This window comes from Camarhynchus parvulus, chromosome 7 (genome assembly GCF_901933205.1).
Source record: "Camarhynchus parvulus chromosome 7, STF_HiC, whole genome shotgun sequence".
Lineage (NCBI taxonomy): Eukaryota > Metazoa > Chordata > Aves > Passeriformes > Thraupidae > Camarhynchus > Camarhynchus parvulus.
In genome coordinates this window covers 21905410-21925754 of record NC_044577.1, presented here as the reverse complement: position 1 = coordinate 21925754, position 20345 = coordinate 21905410, and the positions used below count along the sequence as shown (strand labels likewise).

The 20345-nt window shown below is 50.6% G+C and overlaps 1 protein-coding gene across 3 annotated transcripts in view; it reads left to right on the top strand.

Moving 5' to 3' along the window:
* Positions 1-20061, top strand: part of SLC4A3 (solute carrier family 4 member 3) — a 33685-nt gene extending 13624 nt beyond the window's left edge. The window contains exons 7-23 of one of the 3 annotated variants that reach the window (XM_030952384.1): positions 3953-4104; positions 4729-4909; positions 5446-5581; positions 5683-5857; positions 6264-6360; positions 8065-8249; positions 9804-10017; positions 10327-10548; positions 10935-11023; positions 12396-12590; positions 13035-13241; positions 13834-13923; positions 15534-15700; positions 16077-16330; positions 16573-16742; positions 17215-17388; positions 18116-20061. In XM_030952384.1, coding sequence (XP_030808244.1) covers positions 3953-4104; positions 4729-4909; positions 5446-5581; positions 5683-5857; positions 6264-6360; positions 8065-8249; positions 9804-10017; positions 10327-10548; positions 10935-11023; positions 12396-12590; positions 13035-13241; positions 13834-13923; positions 15534-15700; positions 16077-16330; positions 16573-16742; positions 17215-17388; positions 18116-18193 — 2786 coding nt within the window. In that variant the 3' untranslated portion in view covers positions 18194-20061. Of the gene's footprint in view, positions 1-3952; positions 4105-4728; positions 4910-5445; positions 5582-5682; positions 5858-6263; positions 6361-8064; positions 8250-9803; positions 10018-10326; positions 10549-10874; positions 11024-12395; positions 12591-13034; positions 13242-13833; positions 13924-15533; positions 15701-16076; positions 16331-16572; positions 16743-17214; positions 17887-18115 lie in introns of those variants that run through there. The other 2 variants (XM_030952382.1, XM_030952383.1) reach the window with 2 other exon arrangements.
* The last annotated feature ends 284 nt before the right edge of the window (positions 20062-20345 follow it).

Here is a 20345-nt window from a genome sequence, read left to right as displayed (position 1 = left end):
ACAGGGCTCCTTCCTTGGTACATATTGCTAAAGGTGGCCCACCTTGGGAGTGGTACTGTTCATAGCCATGGCTCATGGGTAACTGTCCAAATGTCCTCATCTGGATCATGTGTTAATTTTTCAAGGGATTTTAGGAGTGCACATGAGAGGGTGATGTCCCAGAACTAGCCCACTTAAACAGCTTTACACAGAAGAGTGGGAAAACAGAGTGATTGTAACTGGAGCTCAGGATGCCTTGGTTCAGCTTCTGCCTCTGTCTCTGCTTCAGACTGTTTGATCTTGGGTAAAAAAACTTAATTTGCCCTGCCTCTCAATCCCAGCATTGTGTTCTCTCTGTCATCTGTTCCATCTTTACAAGCCTTCAGGAAAAAAATGTCTGCCTATGTGCTTCTGCAGGGACCAGCTAGTGGGGATTAGCTTGTGGCTGTTACAGTAACAAGTCTGCTACTTGTTACTGTAAATTGATAGGGCATAGAATAGTAGCAAAGTTCAAAATAGAAACCTGGAGCAAATTGGTGCCATCAGCTGTCCTAAGCTGAATGAGCTGTAAATTAAAAGTGTGAAGAAATTGTTCCAGGTTCACCTTGGAAAACATGGATATTCTTGGGAAGGTAGAAGGGGCAGATCACTCAGGTGTAATAATGCATCACTTACAAAGTGGGGAAATTGGGCTTTCCAGTATTTAACACATTCATTGATTGCTACAGCTAATACTGTAGGTGCTCTGTACAGTAAACTCTTAATTGTATAATGAATCCACATTGTGGATTAATCCTGCAGAGAGGTATGGCAGAGTCAGATATGGCCGAGATAGCAGAGTCTGTTTGTGCAGAGCCAGCTCACTTTCAGCCAGTGCCACTTGCCCAGCTATTTACTCCATGGCAGTGCCTCTTCCAGGACCAGCTCAGATCCAGGAGGAATATATTTTCAACAGAATGGAGTCCTTGGTCTCCTTGCATTCTTTTAAGTGTTTGGAGCATGGGGAGTGCTGAACCTGGACACCTGGTTGGCAGCAGGGATGAGCTATCCCTATCGTATTGGACTTAGCATCAGCCAGAGAGACTTGGCCTCTGTGCAGGACAGGGCAGTAGCTTTTTCCAGAAGCCAGCATGGGGCTCTGTCTTACAGTATGTTGATTAGCATTTCACTTAGTCTAGTTTTAAATATTTCAAGAATCTGAGTTGAAAGTGTTTTTTTATATATTTCAAGAGTCTGAGTTTAAAATCTCTTTTTTCTTGCTGTAACTTAAGCATTGGGGTGAATGGGCAGTGTGCATTATCCTTGTGATGCCAGGATAGCAGGTTGCTCTCTAGTACTGATACAAATACTCAGATGCCTCTTCCTGGTCTTCTTGTTGATTGAGGGAAGTGAAGGGAGGGGAGCAGGAGCTATTGAAGGTGTAAATTGAAGGCAATAGCCTGCTAGAAAAGGCATTCTTGGGGAAGACTTTAACCAGTGCAGTCATATTTGTCATATTCAGATTTAAGCTGGTGGAAAAGGAACTTGTTCATCTGAAGAAATGTGACTGTGGAAGCTAACGTGATGAGATCATCTTCTGGAAGAGACTGTAGGAGATGCTGTGTGGGAGGGTGACATACCAGTTCATCATAGTGGAGCTACCATAGGAATTGGTCTCTGTCCTCTGACATCACTGTCTTCACACTCAGATCCTGGGGAGCACTGGAGAGGAGCTACAGCAAGAGCAGTACTCCTTGGGGGGTTTGGCTTCAAACAAGAAGGACAGAAGTATGCCCTGAGCATATCACCCTTTGGTCTCAGAGACTAAGATCCTGTCCTGCATAAGGACTTTTAGGTGTTCTCTTGAGCTTGACTTTCTCTGGGGAAGGCACCAATCTTACAGGACACAGAAAGGGTCTCTGTAGAGCAGCCTGGACCACTTCAGCTGGGTTCTGCATGGGACTCCCAAAGCCAGTGGTTCTCCTAAATTAAGACCAGGTGCCCACCCTGCTCCTATGAGTTGTAGCCCCCTATTGGCATCTCAATAGCCAAAACACTACCAAGGAAGAGCAGCAAAGTAGATCTCTCCTTAGTCTGCTGTAGGTAGGGCTCTGGAGATGTGCCTTCACCGACACTCTCGGACCCTGCAGCACTCTGATTCCTGTCCCTGTCACCGACTGTGGGAGTCCCTGGAGGTGCAGTCAGGAAACGTGGCTCCTTGCTTCTTATTTGTCCTCCAGCCATTGTCTGGCTAGGACTGTGGGTGCTCTCTAGGGCTGTTGTTGAAGAGCACTGTGTGGTAAGTTGTCATCTGTGAGAGGAAAGCTTGCTGTCCTTTGTCTTGCTGGGTAGAGTGTACTTGGGGCCTGGTTTTCCAGGGACACAGAGAAAAGGAGTCCCAGGGTGCATAGGAGAATCAGAAGCTGCAGGGATTGGAGCAAAGGTGCCAGATACCAAGATCATCTGCATGATGGACTGCTGGTTTCATGCATGAGCTCATACTGAGTGTGCTGAAGTGGCTGCTGTGTGTGCAGGAACTGAGAAATCCATGTGAAACTCCATGGGAGCCCCACACGTGCCCAGCTCCCAGAAACGTTCTAGTGGTTATTGGGCCGGTATTGGCTCCTATCGACATTGCAGGGCAGTAAGTGGAGCAGGGAGGAGTCCCACCATCAGCAGGACGTGCATCAGCAGGACAGCCAATGGGGGAAAATGCCCTCAGGCTCAGTATTGATTCCTTTTATATTTAATTTAGCGACCCAGATTTCCAAGGTGCAAGGCCATGGTATGCCTGGCCTGATGCTGGGTGTGTCTTTCCATGCCAGAGGTGTACAGCTATTTTTCTGCAACATCAAAGAGGCCACTCAGACTTAAAACCCTGTGCTTTTTACTGTCTCTCATACCCTGAAAGCTGCAGGTCTTGAAGCTAAGTGCAGAAAGATGTATGCAAGCAGAACATTCACCCCAGCCAATGGAGAGCTGCCCTTGCTCTGCCAGGGAGAGGACCTTGGCATTGTCTTACAAGCACAGACAGCAAACCTCAATTGACCAAAGCTGAGCAAAAGCCCTGACTCCATAATCAGCCTGCCCATCCTGTAATGAGGCTCTGAGGGTTTCCACATTCCTGTGGGTTGTCTGTGCTGAGAAAGATACACTTGCTGTCCCTGGGTAGCATCCAGGGAAATCCTCCCTGGCAGGCTGTTGCCTGGTGCTGTTTCTCTGGCATTGCAAAAAGGCTAGTATGGTTGTGGCTGCATTTTGGTGGGCACTGGCTAGCCAGCAGCACAGTGATGGGTCTGTAGAGCAGCATTAACAGCCTTTGTGAGGCTTTGCCTCAGCCAGCCAGTCTCTAACTCAGACCTCTCTGAGGGCATTACCGCGGCACTGCGGATCATTTAGAAGCAGCGATAGCTCAACTTCACTGCCAGCCTCCGAGCCAGCCCCAGGCTGCAGTGTTATCCTACAGTCTCGTCACACAATTAAATAAAACAGACATTGATATTTCCTTATGTCTCCCAGACCAGCAGCTAAATATCCTTCCCTTTCACTGCCCTTCATGCTTGCTGAGCACCAGGCCTTCCCTGGTGCAAGGGGTGAGGCCCAGCCAGGTGCCTGCCTTTGCTGTGTGGGTGCAGAACTGTGCAGCCAAGGCTGCAGGCTGCTTTTTGTTGGGGGAATATGGGGAGGATTCCCACACCACTTGTTTGAGTACCATGAGTAAAAGCATTTGTGATGAAGTCCCAAGTGTAAGCACAGCCTAGGATGAAGCCTTCTCTGTGAAGAGGTTAGTTCACATCTCTGGAAGAGATGAAAGTAGGCAAATGAGGCAGAAAGGATCTTCAGAATTCTGGCAGAGGATGGTGAGTTCTCCAGCTGCCAGGGCTTTGATAGCCTAAGTTAATGAGAGAAGGACGTGGTTGGATGTGTTTCCCTGCCAGACAGTGTATATCCACTAGATAAATTGGTGGCCTTTTTTCCTTTCCTATGTCTTCAGGCCACCGCTTTGAAGATAACCCAGGTGTGAGGAGGCATCTGATGAAAAAACCGTCTCGGAGTCAGGTCACCAGGACAAGCAAAAAATTAGCATCAACTCCATCTGTCAAGAAAAAGAAGAAGAAGAAGAAGCTGGATAGAAAGCCCCATGAGGTATCCATGTGCTGTCCTCCCACACTTGTTCAGAAACCATAAATCAGGACTAGAAACATGCAATTTATAAAGTGATGTGTTTCAATATAATTAATTATTTACATGACCTTGAGGGTGACATTTCATGCTGTTATCCTTTACCATGAGAGCTGAAAATACACTTTTTTCAATATAAGGGGAGATTTCCCTGAAACCACAAAGCGTTGACTTTAGGAAAGGCATTTAAAAGTCACAGAAATGGTGATGTTTTTGTGGAAGTTGGCAGCACAGTAACATCACTATCTCTGGAGAGTGTGAGAAATTTGGGGGGGCCACCGAGGAGAAGGCAGAGGACAAAATTGCAGCAGTTTGATAGAAAGGGGTGCTGCATTGCATTATTCTCTCCTTTCTACCCATACCATGTGACTTGGAGCTTTCTGGTGCTCCATGTGCTGTTGGAAGCTCCTGCCATGCTGTCAGTGATATTTATCCTGGCTGCTTCTGTGCAGTAAACCTCTGGTTAAACCATGGCAGGTTTGTTCCAGTATCATGTCAGACCAGGCAGTACCTGGAGAAGAGAGCTAAGGCTTTTTGTGTGCTGCTGGTAGAGCTGTATGCATCTCATGTCCTTGTGATCCACACTAGGTGTTTGTGGAGCTGAATGAGCTGGTGGTGGATAAGAACCAGGAGATGCACTGGAGGGAGACAGCCCGCTGGATCAAGTTTGAGGAGGATGTGGAGGAGGATACAGCAAGGTGGGGGAAGCCCCATGTGGCTTCACTGTCCTTCCGCAGTCTGCTGGAGCTCAGGAAGACTATTGCCCACGGTGAGTGAGGAAGAGCAGACCAGGGTTTGTCTCTTGCTCTAGGACAGGTTTTGCTGGATAGCTTCCGTCACTGTTAGGTGCCTCACTGGAGGCATGAAACAGCATCTGTGTCCAGGTTTCATGTAGGGTTTGTGGAGAGAGACATCCTGCAGCCTTTTTGGACAGGGTTTGAATTAGCTCAAGAGTGCCTGGTTGGTTCCACACTCTGCTTCACTGGTCTCAGGCACACAGAAGCTGCACCCCCCAGCTGTGCCTTGGCCAGCGGGCCTTGGACCCATCTTTGATGTGGTCAGCAAGTTTGGTCAGAGTGGGAGACTGAAATAAGGAGATACCAGAATTACCACTGCATCTTGGAGCTTTTGGGTTCTCTTGGGGCAAGGATTTACAGAAAAGACATGGGGCACTTGGGCATTTCTCAGCTGAATCTGTACCCCACCCAAAGCCTGGCTCCTGGTGGAACAGCTGTGTCCCCAGAATGTGAATGCAATGGGGAGTGTTGCACTCTAGGAGCAGGGCTCTTCCCCTCATGCTGGCAGGTGCTGTCCTCCTTGACTTGGAGCAGACCACTCTGCCTGGCATTGCTCACCTCATGGTGGAGACCATGATCATCTCTGACCAGATCAGGGCAGAAGATCGAGCCAACGTGCTGCGTGCCCTGCTGCTGAAGCACAGGTGGGTGCGCATGGATGTGGGCTCTCAGGGCCCGGGGGTTATCTGTGAGCCCCAGGTGGCAAGGGAGACACGTCCCCTCATCGCCACTACTCTCCCCTCAGCCATCCCAATGATGAGAAAGAGGGCTTCTTCCCAAGGAACCACTCCAGCTCCAGCATGAACTCCATCGTGGGGAACCACCATCACAACCACACCACGGACACATGTGTGCCCCTCATGGGGGAAGAGCGCATTGAGATGGCTGACCCCAAGGCCAATGAGACTGAGTGCAAGGAGGTGAGGGTGACCTGGGGGAGGGTTACTGTGTCGTTTTCCACATTCTGGGGACAGCTGTTGGCTGCCAGCAGGCCATGGTGCCCACCTCTGAGCCCCTTTGTGGGGAAACCTTGTAATGCAAGGACTGGATTACCTGGAGTGCTGGAAATCGGGTTGCTACATTATGATTTTGGTGCCTAGTTTTGGCTTTGCACTATATGCAGATGTCTGCTTGAGCATGTAATGGCAGCAGCAGCCCTGGCTCTTGCAGGGTGGCCTTTGCTGTGAGGGTGCCTTGCTGTGAAGCAGGCATTGGGTGTGCAGCCAAGGCAAGCCCAGCTGCATTTGTGCCAGTGGGGTGCGAGGCTGTGTAGGGAGACCAAAGCACAGGGACTTCACCCTTACTTATTTGTATTCTTTATGGCAGAAAAACCCACATCTTCATAACTCTGAGGGCCATCGTAAATACTTAAAGCTGATGGAGAAAATCCCTGAAGATGCAGAGGCCACAGTGGTGCTTGTGGGTAAGAGGTGGCATGTAGAGTCCCCCAGTGACTAGTGCAGATCCTGGTGTGTCCTCACTCCCCAGGGATATTTGGTCTTCTCATATGTGTTCAGCTGGGGAGTGAGCCTGGTACACTCCCTCCTTTGGTGATGATTCATCTTCTGTTTGTGTATAGCAAATATATGGCCTGCCAGGCTAGTTCTTTTCCTAAATTAAAAAAGACATTGATAGATGCTGCTCCTGGGAGCTGGGGCCCAACTTAGGGGTGGAAGTCCTGCCAGGCTCACAGCATGTCTGGTTTTGCAGCTCAGAAGTAGGTGAGTGGTGCCTGGGGACTGATGGCCAAGCCATCACCCTGCCCCTTGACCATTGCTTCTCTCTGTCTGGCCTCGTAACACCTTGCCAGCTGCTGGGCCCTGTCCCTGACCAGTGTTGGCTGCTGGCTGTGTGTGCCAGCAAGCTTTGAGTTGACAGAAGCAGGGCCTGGCTGGCGGCAAGGTCTCAGGTATTGACTGTAGCACTACCAGGACATATTTCTCTGTACAGGAGGGCTGTGAGCAGGCAAGCTTGAGCATCAGTGGGCTTGGTGCCTTCTGATTGCAAGAGTATTCCTCTTGGCACTGGTGTTAACGTATCAGCAAACCTAACTACACTACAAGCAAAATAAATGTCATTGTCTACCCAATAGATTAAAAGCTCAGGCAAAGAGGCTTGGCAGCTCAACCAAACTGATGCTTAATCACGATGAGGCCAAATCAGGTTCCTAAGTGCACTTTTGAGTACTCAAATAACTAAACATTGTCTTGTTTCTGAGCTAAGGCTGTGTCTTGGGATTTGCTTTGACTCTCAGAAGGCCCAGATTTGCTAGCCTGACACAGTGCACAGCTCTTTGCTGGACACAGATGGCAGAAAGATCAGTAATAATGCCAGTGAAATACCAGTATTCAATAAACATTTGTGCTGGGTATGTGAAGGAAGTGGCTGGTGTGCTGGAGGATGCAGGAGTACTTCCCAATCTGTTAGGAACTGAGGAGACTGCCAAGCACTGATGAGATGCAGACATTGTAAAACAAAATGTGCAGTTTGCACCTATGAGTCTTTAGAGCACTGACTTACTTTTCTCTGAAAAAAAATAGTTTAGGAATACAGGGAAGGTACAAGTTAACAGAGAAAGCTCATAGCTCAAGGAGGGGAGAACAGTGAGCCAGTTCCTATAGGCTGTTTAACCTGGCATCCTTCTCGGCCAGCATAGTGGCAGAGCTAATATGGGATTCAATTACTAAAGAGCTAAAGAATATGAATGTAATTATTGCCAAGCAGTAAGGTTTATGGGAAATAGGTCATGTCAAACGAACCTGATTTCATTCTTTGATGAGATTAGAAGTTTGTTTGATAAAAGTAACATGTAAAAAGTTTCCTTCCATAAGTGGGAAAAAACCTTCTAGTTTAAACTTAGCCCCTTATAGTGTAAGTAGAGCCCATCTGTAAGGGATTGAGAATGGGCTAACTGGGAGGCTAAAGAAAGTGGCACTGCTTGTGAATGATCAGTGAGGCACTTGGAGCAGTCCTCAGTGTGAAGTTCAGTGCTGTGTCTGTGGTCTGGAGAAAGTACATGACTGCAGGGCTTGTAGGAGCCTCCAAAACCCCTGTCTCTGCTGTTAAAGGCAGCCCAGTACAGCTCACTCCAGTGATTAACTCTGCTCCAAACATTGCCCCCTGGTAGGTTGTGTGCAGTTTCTGGAGCAGCCAACCATGGCCTTCGTCCGACTGAATGAGGCTGTCTTCCTGGAATCTGTCTTGGAGGTCCCAATTCCTGTCAGATTCATCTTTGTGCTGCTGGGACCTAGCCAGGCCAACATGGACTACCACGAAATTGGCCGCTCAATCTCCACGCTCATGTCTGACAAGGTGAGGAGCTGGTGGGCAGTGATGCTGTGAGGGAGCTTTGCTGGCTCCTTAGACAGTCCTTAGATGAGAGCTGTGCAAGGGCTCAGGTGGGGTAGGCAGGTGTGAGCACCTGGGATTTTTAAGGTCAGCCTGGCTTGGCCAAGGTGGAATGTTCCAGTGCAGAGCAAAGAGTAGGACAGACACTTATTTGGCTGGGACAGGGTGTGCTAGGCTGCGTGAAGACAGGGACCATGTGTAAAAGCAGGAGAAAAGGATGACCCAGGGTAAGAGAAGTGATGTTCAGTCAACGTTTCACAGAGAGGTGGGGAGGCTAAGTGATGTCTGTGACCATGGCACCTGGCCTGGACCACACTAACAAAAACCCAGCAGTTCCTGGGGACTGTTTTCAGATGTTTGGATGAAGCTTTTTAGCTGAGTCCCATTGCTGGGGCATCCATGTAGAGGAGCACATCCATATAGAAGAGATGAAGAGACTGCAAGGTTTTTCTGCCAAGCAAGTGCACTGCTAGAAGTCCCCCATCTGTCTAGATGGCAGTGAAATTGATTACCTTGGTAAGGAATTAAATGCAAAGGAGAGACAATCTGAGCATCTGCTGTATACATCCAGCACAAGAGGATCAGAGATTCACAGGTCCTTCCTGCTGGTGCCTCGTAACTATAAGCAAGTAACAAACCTTCCTCTACTGCCTCTATTGCACAACTTTCACTGAACTGGAGACTAAAATGCTCAATCAGAAAAATTGCATTAGAGGCAGCAAGACTGAAAGATTCCTTCCCTGAAGTTGTGTGGGGCTCAGCTGAGAATGTGGTTTTAGCCAGAAGAGATGAGGTGCTATTCCAGCTTCTGTGCTGTGTTTGTGGGGTGACCTCATTCATTTGAGTCTCTGGTGCTCTTGCTGGAAGAGCAGAGCCAGCTGCTGCAGCCAGGGCTGGCCACAGCAAGGTTACACAGTCCTGGCGCCGTGGAGAGAGCACAGTATCATTTACATTGAAGCTGTGGCTCCAGGGAGTCTGTGTGCTGCAGGGACCTTAGCTGTCCCCTACCTCCTTTACAGGCTGTTCACTCATTCATCATCCTCCAGCCTTTTCTCTGGAGGCATGTTCCAGAGACAGTGCAGCACTTACACCTGTTTGCCAGCACCTCCCTGCCTGGTCTCCTTAGTCCTTCCTTGCTAACCTGCTCCTGCTGTCAGATATATGTCCCCTTTTCTGCCTAGTTTTCTTTGCATGGCTCCCCTCATGCTGTAGATGCTTATTTTCTCGCTCTGCGTCTCCATGTGGAGACTCCCAAGAGTTTCTTGTGCTCCCTGCTCAGTTCGTGGTTCTTGTGCTTTTTAACTGTGATGCTTTAGGGCTCTACCAGCTTCTCCCTCAAAACAGGAGGTGGGATTCAGGAGTGTGGGTCACAGAGTGGCAGGTGTGAGATGAGTAGTGGATGGAGGGGGAGAATGTTACTCTAAAGGTCATAGCAAGCATTGTCTTTCCGGGCTGTAGTAGCTGGGTCTAGGCTTGGTCTGAGCCTTCTCCCTCTCTCTTTTTCCCTGCTCCTTCCAGCACTTCCATGAGGCTGCATACATGGCAGATGATCGTCAAGACCTCCTCAATGCAATCAACGAGTTCTTGGACTGCAGCATTGTCATTCCCCCATCAGAGGTGGAGGGGAAAGACTTGCTCAAATCCATTGCCACCTTCCAGAAGTTGCTGCTGAAGAAGAGGAAGGAGAGGGAGCAGAAGTCCATGAAGGAGGGCACTGCTCAGGAAGCCAAAGGTCTCTCCATTCACATTTGGGCAAGTTTGTGCCTAGTGCCCTGTGTGCACCAATGGGCCCTCCCCTCCCAGAGCCTGGCAGAAGGGTGAGCAGGGCCTGGCTCCTGCAGTGGGGAGTGGGGAGTGGGGCAAGGGGAGCAGGACAGTGACTGTGGGCAGCTCTGGTGGCTGGGGACAGCTGGAGGCACTGGGATGTGCTGTGGCAGGGGGCCCACCAGGCTAGCGCTGCTCTGTGAGGTATTTGGGAGAGGGACAGGCCAGGGGCCCAGCTGTGTTCCTTGCTGAAGCCTTGCCCTCCATGCACCTCCAGAGCTGTGTGAAGTGAAAGCTGAGGAAGAAGAGGAGGAAGCTGAGGATGACCCTTTGAAGCGAACCGGGATCTTTTTTGGAGGTCTGGTTCGGGACATAAAGCGCAGGTACCCCAAATACCTCAGTGACATCAGAGACGCCTTGCACAGCCAGTGTCTCGCAGCCGTTCTCTTCATCTACTTTGCTGCTCTCTCTCCTGCCATCACCTTCGGGGGACTCCTAGGTAATGGGCCTGCTTTCTGGTCTGCTCTTTGCACTCTGGGACACTGGCTGTGTCTGTGTGATGCTGTTCTGGGGTGGGCTTTGGTGCTGTTCACTCAGGGAGAGTGGTGGTGCTGCGCCTCGGCTGCTGCCTTGTTCCCTCCCTGCCATTTGGCTTCTCCAGCCTCGGCTGCCAGGGCTCCCTCCATGCTCCCTGCCTAACACAGGGCACCTCTGACTGATGGGATGGGGACCTGCCTCCTCTGTCCAGAACTGTGCAGCCTGCCTGTCTGTGCTGATGGTGCCTGTGTCCAGGCTGTAACACTCATACATTGTTCTCTTTCCCAGGAGAGAAAACTGAGGGTCTCATGGGGGTCTCCGAGCTGATAATCTCCACCTCGGTTTTAGGGATCCTCTTCTCCCTGCTTGGAGCCCAGCCACTCCTGGTCATTGGCTTCTCAGGGCCTCTGCTGGTGTTTGAAGAAGCTTTTTACAAGGTACATGTGAGACAGTGTCTGTGCTTGGCACCTGCTTGCTCTGTCCTTGCTCTGGAGAGGGCAACTGGCATTCTCAGCTCTACAAAGGGTCTTTGTTACTGTGAACTCTTTGAGTCCTTCCAGGCTGCTCTCAGCTCAGACAGGGCTGCCCTTGTCTCTGCTGTCCCTTGGCAGGTCCCACTACAGGGACTTCTACCTCCCACTGCTGTATCCATTATCCCTTGAGGTGTGACACTGATAACAGCACTCCTCTACATGCTGACTGTGAGGAGAGCACTGTCTCCCAGCTCTGTGCTGCAGCTCTTTGGCACATTGAGCACTTGTAGCTGCATCCTAAAATTTCACTGTTCTTGGGGCTTCCTTTGAAGTCCATTTCACCATTTTTATCTGTGTCCAGGTTTCCTTTTATGGGAGCTCAATAACATTCAGTGTACCACCCGTTTGGGACGTGCCACATATATTACTCCCACCTCTAAGGATGAGCCTAAGGGTGTGTGGAGAGGTAGCCTGGCCAGCCAGGATGGATATGTTTCTTTCTCAAGTAGCATGACCTCTTTGCTCTTGAAAGCATCCCTGTATCACTGTACCTTGAAGCAGTGAATCTAATTTTTCTCCTTTCCTCTGACTCCCAGCATGTCTGTGTCTTTGAAAAAGCATGGTTTTTTCTACAGCTGGATGGTCACCTTCTCAAGAGTTTGGAGCTGGTGATGCTATTGCAGAGTGGGAATTTCTCTGCTCTCCTGTAACTGCACTTCTCACTGACCACTTTTGCTTTGTCCAGTCACTGTGTACAGAGTACCTCTGCCTGTGGTGGTACTGAGGAAGGCTGCAAAGGGAGGGGTATGATTTGTCCTGGAAACAGCTGTAGATGAGAAGAGGCAGTGGAGATGGTCTCCTCTGTGGTGGCAGCCTGGGGCCTTTTCTCCACACACATGCAACTGTCTGTACACAGGGTGCAGTGTGAGATCGTGGCCTTTATGCAGTGGGATGTAGCAGGATGCTCAGGCCCTCCTTTGTAGGGAACAGGCTTGTGCTGTTGAGTGCATAGAACAATGGAGAGCTGTGTCTGAGCAATGGCACCTCCATATGGGTGGGATGGGGAGTGTTATGCATGGGCGGGCTTCAGCAGAGCATGAAAGAGGTACTGTTACAAAGACTGGAGCGGTAAAGACCTGCTTGGTGTGAGCTGTCAGGTGTTAATGCAAAGTCTGCAAATTTACCTGTGATTCTAGCAATGAATTGACTGATTCTGTGCTGGATGCCCAAGCAGATGTAGATGCTTTTTTTCAGGACAGTCTTTGATCTTAATGGGGAGTGGATGCAGGAGGCAGCCTGAGGAGACATGAGTAACTCCTTCCCCTTTCCATTTCAGTTCTGCCAGACACAAGGCATTGAGTATCTGACAGGCAGAGTGTGGATTGGTTTGTGGCTCATCGTCTTCATCTTCATTATCGTGGCAGCAGAAGGAAGCTTCTTGGTGCGCTACATCTCGCCCTTCACCCAGGAGATCTTTGCTTTCCTCATCTCTCTCATCTTTATCTATGAGACCTTCTACAAACTGTACAAGGTGAACCTTCCCTGGGGAGATGGGCTGCTGCATTTCTTAATCCCTTAGGAACCTGCTGCTTTAGCACACAGGAGGCCAGGGAACAGGGCCAGCTCAGCCACAACTTTCGTAGACATTCTGTAGAGCAGTTCTTTGCTGGTCTCATGCCTCAGCCCAGCTGGCTCCTGTGCCACCACAGAGAGTGGCAGGAAGAGCCCTAATGTCTCTCTCCCCTTCTCTTCCTGCAGGAGACATTAAAGAGGGGCCACTTTTCTCTCCCCAACCCTCTCCAGCTGGGTAGGTTGCGAGGCGAGGTGACGGATGCTGGGATTGTGCGTGCCCGCCATCTACTGCCCTCACCTCTCCACAGAGCAGGACAGCTCCGCTTCCCCCTGCCCCCAGTAGTGACAGTGCCCCCTGCCACTCCTTGTGGTAACTTGTCTGCTGCTTCTCTCATCCGCTCAGGTGTTTGCAGAACATCCTTTGCTGAAGTTCTACCCACCAAACGTGCAGAGCAGCCTGAATGCCAGCGTGCTCTCTACAGATGCGATATCAATGGGAACCAGGATGCAGCCCAACACTGCTCTGCTCTCCCTCATCCTCATGCTGGGCACCTTCTTCATTGCCTTCTTTATGCGCAAGTTCAAGAACAGCCGCTTCTTAGGGGGAAAGGTGAGCAGTTTGTGGGGTTCACATGTCAAGGACAAGGGACACACCAAACAAATAATACTTCTGGCTACAGATCTTTATTCTCCAGAACGCTTGGATGTCCTCCAAAGAAACACCAGAAACCCTTTAAATACCTTGCAGGAGGGATGGTAGCCCACCCTAGGTGCAGACAAGAGCTGACTGCTGATGATGGTATCTGCACTGTCCTGCTCCAGTGAGGCTGCTGTAAAGTCCTCTGGACCTTGGGAAAGCTCACTGGATTGCATACAAGTCTCTTAAACTAGAATATAAGAAGAAGAGCTTACAACTTTTTCTCTTTGGACATCTGTCTACATGCAGGGTATCTGTGTAGTACCTGGAGCACTGTCTAAATAGGCCAGCAGGAGCAATTAGCCAGTCATAAAAGAGCATGTTGTGTGGGCAGTGGGATGCACAGCCCCAGGGGTCAAGGCTGGGTTTCCTTGCCCTGCCCATCAGCAGTGCTCAGGTTTGGAGTGATGCTGGCCCCATCTGGGGCTTCTCTTTGCTGTAGGCTCCCTGTGCTTGCACAGAGCTGGCCTGTTCCTTTCGCTAATGACAGGTCTGTGTTCTGCAGGCACGGCGGATCATCGGAGACTTTGGGATCCCCATCTCCATCCTGGTCATGGTGCTGGTGGATTACACCATCACTGACACATACACACAGGTAGGTGCCAGCACTGCCTCTGAGCCTTTCCTGCAGCCCAGCAGTGATCCCTGTGGCACTGGCCTGCTCTTGTGCAAAGGGGAATTTGTATTTCCTGCCTCTTTAGTCATAACAGCACAAAGCAAACAGAAATATTCCCCTCATCCTCACTCCCACGCTGAAGGGAAGCTCCAAGGGTCTTGCTAAGGCTGAGGCCACAGCTACAGGGACTGGAATGTCCTGGCATCCTTCTGGTCTTCTAGCTGTCAGTAGGGGAGAGTTTAGGGGCTTTAGGGAGATTCAATGCATTTGCAACTCTAAACACTTGCAGTCAATCAACAAGACATAAACTGTTTATGCACACTGAAGAAGGTGGCATGTAGAATGGTTTCAATAGGGTATTTGTCATGAGTTTAGTACTCAATGTACTTATTCTCTCCTTGATGGTAGGATACTAATATTTTGATGACTTTATCTCAAATACAATTTTTTCCCAGTTTATGCACAAACTTAAGTTTGATAACTTAATGTTATCAAAGAAACGTATCTCACAGGTTTTATTTTTTCTCCTTTTTCAGTAGGTATGGAGTTATATATTTTTGGGTTGGGTTTTTTTTTGTTTGGTTGGTTTTGGTTGTTTTTTTTTTTTTTGTGCTAAGATTGGGAAGAGGGTGAAAAGTATTTCCTGTTCATCATGCAAGCTTTTTATCAAAACAGCGCAAGGCTTGGTGGAATCCAAATGCATTTTTATTCATTTGAATTTCAATGAAAAATTTCAGTCTATCAGACATTAGTAAAATCATGCACTTTGTTACATTCTTTTCATACCCCGCTACACTTCTACAGTTACTATCAAAAGCATTATCATTTTAGTATTAACTCAGCAAATGTACAAAGCTTTCCGAGAAAATGGTACTTAGTTACACAGCTTAACTCAAGGACAAACATTCCAGAAATATTATTCATACTTATGCTGATTAACATAAATGCAAATCATAAACTCTGCCTGCAGTGCAGATAGCAGAAATTGCTGTAGAGCAGCACAGAGCCAAGGGTTCAAATGCTGATGAACGCAGGGTCAGGATGATGTACAGCTAGGAGTCTGTGTGGTCTGATGGGAGCACAAACATGATATTCCCTCTGAACATGGTCAGGGTGAGGTCATTTCCACAGAATGTGGCCACTGCTGGGGTTTGCACTGCAAAAACAATGCTGTAAAATGTTACAGAAGAGCCTTGGAAAGTCTGGAAAGCCACCTCAGAAAATGGTAGGCAGTTCAGAACACTTAATTTGTCCAAGCAGAGGTCAAGGAGCATTTTAACCATGGTCTGCAAGGACTGACATGGGAGTGAGGTTCCTGAGAGAAGATATTTCCTTGGTCTCTTGGAAAAAATGAAGGGAATTTATGTAGCTGAAAGGAAATGACACAGGCCTATGTTAAGGAACATGGGGGTTTTTATACTGAAGGGGATTATCCATGAGAAAGTCCTACTCAGTTCAGGGTGGCTTATCCCATCATCTGAGGCGTTCAGAACAGGGAGAGCACCAGGAGAGGAGGATCAAAGCTGTGTGAGGCTGTGAGCTTTTTTGTATTAATGAGTAACTGCTGGGTTTTGCAACTACACCACCAGAAGCTGAATGTTCCCTCCGGCCTGTCGGTCACGTCCCCTCACAAGCGTGGCTGGTTCATCCACCCCATGGGCAGTAGTGGGACCTTTCCACTGTGGATGATGTTTGCCTCTGCCATCCCTGCCCTCCTGGTCTTCATTCTTATCTTCATGGAGACACAGATCACTACGTGAGTATCTCCCCCTCCAACCTCAACCACTGCTAACCCCTAGACAGGCAAGGCCAAGATGGGTGCTGGTTCACTTGGAAATGCAATGGACATCCCAGAGGAGCAGCAAGAGCAGGATCCTGGCCATTTCAGACTGTACCTTGGCTTCTCCCATCATCTTTTGTCTCCCCTCTTGGCAAATGGTGTGGTGGAGACTGCCTCAGCCAAGCACAGGAGGAAACTGCTAACCTGAGCCTGACAGCCACCATTCCCCTCCTCAGCCATCTTCTTGTTATCCCCATGTGTGCTGTCTCCAGTGAGCGTTGTCCCCAACTGCAGTGCTGTCCCTGGGCTCTGACCTGGGCCTTGCACTGACCCAGGCTATATTTTCTTCCAGGCTGATTGTTAGCAAGAAGGAGAGGAAGTTGCTGAAAGGCTCTGGCTTCCACCTGGACCTTCTGCTCATTGGCACTATGGGGGGCCTCTGCGCTCTCTTCGGGCTGCCCTGGCTGACGGCGGCCACGGTGCGCTCCGTCACGCACGTCAATGCGCTGACCGTCATGAGCAAGGCCATCGCACCCGGGGAGAAGCCCAGGATCGAGGAGGTGAAGGAGCAGCGTGTCACCGGAGTGCTCATTGCTGCCCTTGTCGGTGAGCCTCTGCTCAGGGAGCACGGGAGGGGAGAAGTCAGCACCGAGCACTTGAATCTCCTGGCAGTGTCCGTGCGCCATGGGCCTGTCCATGCTCTGCCTGCTCACTGCAGGAGTGCCCACACCTACCCATACTGAGCTTCCTTTCCCTTGTGCTCCAGGACACAGAGGAGGTGGGGAGGCTGAGGTGCCTTGCGGAGGGGCTGGTGTGAGATACACATGCCCTGAGCTCTGTCTGTGCAGGTCTGTCCATTGTGATGGGGAACATGCTGAGGCAGATCCCACTGGCCGTGCTCTTCGGCATCTTCCTCTACATGGGGGTTACATCGCTCACCGGCATCCAGCTCTACGAGCGCCTGCTCCTGATCTTCATGCCATCCAAGCACCACCCTGACCACATCTACGTTGTCAAGGTGAGCAAAGGCAGGTTGCACAGAACGAGGTAATGAGGGGAGGAGGAAGAAGAAACAGGTGAGGGGAGGATGGCATTTTGTTAGAGTGATACTTGGCTTGGTGACCCTGCTTGGCTGCAAGTTTGTGCTGAGAAGTAAGTGCAAGGCATGCAGAGAGGTGGTACGATGCTGGCAGGCTGCACCCAGGAGTACATTGCCAGGATATTGTATAGATTTGACAGATAATTTGTAGGATTGATGCACTGCTTGCAGGGGTAGAGGGACACTGCATTGCCAGGTGGGTATGCTGCCAGGTAGCACAGAGGCTGATGTGTTATGGAGTTCTACCTGGCTGTAGAGTAAAGGCAGGTAGACTCTGCAGCAGCAGTACTCTGCTGTACTATGCTATGCAGAAGAGTTTTGTTTTGCCAGTTGGGTCTTTGTTAATCTTTGTGGAAAGATAATGTGTTCTTAGACTGGGTTTACCTACTAGGTGAAGACCTGGAGAATGAATCTCTTCACCTGCATTCAACTGGCCTGCATTGTACTGCTCTGGGTGGTGAAATCTACAGTGGCATCGCTGGCCTTCCCCTTTGTCCTGATCATGACAGTGCCATTGCGACGCTTCGTGCTGCCCCGCTTCTTCCACGACAGGGAGCTCAAAGCGGTGAGCAGACAGCTGTCCTCAGTCTAGCTTGCAACACTGGAATGAGGTTGAAGAGATTTGGCAGCCTGAAAGGCTGGGAGATGATGGGCCAGCAAAGCCTTGAGGGTCTTTGCTCAATAGCAGTAAGTGGGTGGATGGCTTCCTTGGATCTTGTAGCCCTGGGAGTGCAGTATGAGATGGATGGGCAGCCAGGGGCAAGGAAACAGGTTCCTACCAGGCAGAGGCCTGGAATAAGGATTTCCCTTTCCATCTTGTGGCTCCTTCACCAAGAAACACACCAATTCCCCACTGAACCAGCAGCAAGAACAGCCCAGCAGCACATCAGAGCCTATGGCTGTAGGCACTTCAGCATGTAACCACAGTGCCAGGGTACTGGCAGCTCTTCAAGAGCTGGCAGCTCCTCTGCTGCTGTCAACATCCTGAGCTTTTGTTGGAGGAGAGCCTGGAGCAGCACCCAGAAGTGAATGCTGCCAGCAGGGGGAGAGGAAGGAGCTGCGGTGCTGGACCAAAGCCCCAGGCTTTAGAATAGAAAGGGCATCGGGCTGGGGACGCATGGATGGGCATGAGGGTTTAAAGAAGCCTGCTGGGAGGGGAAGGAGCAAGAGCTTTGCTTTTCCCAGCACAGCTCAGCTGACTGGGTTGCAGTGTGCAGATCCCTCTGTGCCAGGCTTGACCCCACAGTGGGGGCAGCTGTGGCCTTCATAGCCTGGTCTCTGCCTCTTCTCAGTTGGACTCGGAGGATGCGGAGCCAAATTTCGACGAGGATGGCCGGGACGAGTACAACGAGCTGCACATGCCTGTGTGAGCTGGGAGCTGTCCTCCCTGCTTGTGGAACAGGCAGCTCAGGCCTGCTCACCCCTCCCAAGAACTAACTGGAGACTTGCCATGAGTCACACTGTCTCTTGCCTGGACCAATGAATGGCTGTTCCATAGCCCTGCAGGATGCAGCCCGGCTCTGGCTGCCCCATCGCTCGCTCAGCAGAGGCTGTGAGTCTCTCTCCTCTTGGACCTGGTGGGCTGAGAGATGCCTCTCACATCCCAAAGCTGTGTGGGTCTTGAGTGCCCTGGGTCAGGGGTCTGACCCTTCCCTGCTGGAGGCAGCCTGTGCCTGGTCTCCAGGCGGTGAAGGGGAACCATGCCAGCTGGTGCCACTGCATTCCCTTCCACTACCATGACGCTTGGGGAGCTTGGGTATCTCAGCACATGACACTGAGCACTCACAGGAATGGGCTAGAAGCTGCCTCTTCTCCCAGGCCAGCAACCTCCTTACTCAGCTGGCAGATGCCTTGCTCCTGCTCTCTCTGCCCCCTTCTAGGAGTGCTCATACCAGGCCTCTGCCACAGCTACTGCCCCACGGGGCTGCTGCAGCCTGACAGACAGGCAAAGAGGGACCGGCACCCTAGCCCAGTCCTCCAGACTGTTTTCTGTCCAGTCACCTTCCCACATGACTGTTTTCAGCTCTTGCTTGACATGGAAGAGGCTGTTTGGCTCCTCTCCCTCTCAATTTTCCCAACCTTATTTCCAAAGGCAAACTGCACAGGGAGGGAAGGCTGGAGATAAGCAGGTATTCTGAGTGCTTGAATGCTTGTCCTCTTGCAGGAACTAAGAGGAGTCCTCTGCCATTCTGCACCTCCTCAGAGGTTGCAGGAGTAAACACTTATCACAGGGCTGTATCCCAGTTCCTGATTCCCACATTCCTGTCTCTGAGAACAAATCATGTTTAAGAAGCTACACAAGAAATGTAGTGCTGGAGCACAAAACAGTCCTTTGGGTCCCTCCCTTTCCCTGTGCAGTGATCCACTGAGTCTGGCTCCCTGCAAGCCTACAAGGAAGTCACTGAAGCCCCAGCCCCAGTTTTGCTGCCATATTGAGATCACTTTCACATCCAGCAGTGCCCTCCAGGTGGGAAGGAGCAGCACTCAGGGTGCCCAGCACTCAGCCCCCATCACCTCTGGGCAGCTCCACAGAATCACAGAATGGGTCAGGTTGGAAGAGACCACAGTGGATCATCTGGTCCAACCTCCCTGCCCAAGCCGAGTCATCCCAGAGCACATGGCACAGGATTGTATCCAGACAGTTCTGCAATATCTCCAGGGAGGGACACTCCACAGTCTCTCTGGGCAACCTGTTCCAGTGCTCAGTCACTGCACAGTAAAGTTCTTCCTCGTGTTCAGGTGGGACTTGCTGTGCATCACACCTTCCCACCTGACAGACCTGTTCCCTCGGGTGTCCCTGAGCTGGCAGCCTTTGTTCAGAGCTGGCCCAGAAACTGTTTGATGGTGCCCTTGCTGCCCTGGAAACTCCAAGGTTAATGCCAGGAGAGAAAGGCAGCTGAGCCTCTTCCTGATGGTCAGAGCTGGACTGTTCTTCCAGAGGAGGCTGGGATGCTCACTTCACCATTGGATTTGGGAGAAGATGCTGCCCCCATTCCCACGTACCAGCCTGGCTCCTGCGAGAGATGGTGGGTGCTTCATTACCGGGAGGGTCCAATGCCTTCCTCGGGAGGCTGCAGAAATATCCCATCAGAGAAAGAAGCCTCCCCACAGCAGGTCCTGCCCACAGCCTGGCCCCCTACAGGGCCCGGGGCAGAGAGACGAGTGTCTCTGTGTGTCTGTGGCCGTGTGTGTCCTGTCCTCCCCGTGTAGTGTAGGAGGCCTGTTGTTTCTGTGCATTGTGACTCTTCTGACTGTAGTGGAAACAGCTACACCAATAAACTCTTCACAGGAACTGTGCCTCCGGCTCTGCACTTTTGGTTTTATCACCAATGGCAATAAATTAAATGGATTGAAATTCCCCAGCACAAAACTTCCTTGCCCACCACAGCCAGCAAGGTAGCAAGCCCCAGGTGCAGCAGGGACTGTCACCATGTTACCAGCCTGGAGGTGGGCTTTCTGTCACCATCATTGGGCAGAGTGGTTACTGTGGACTCAGCCTCCACACTGGCTGCTGGAAACAGG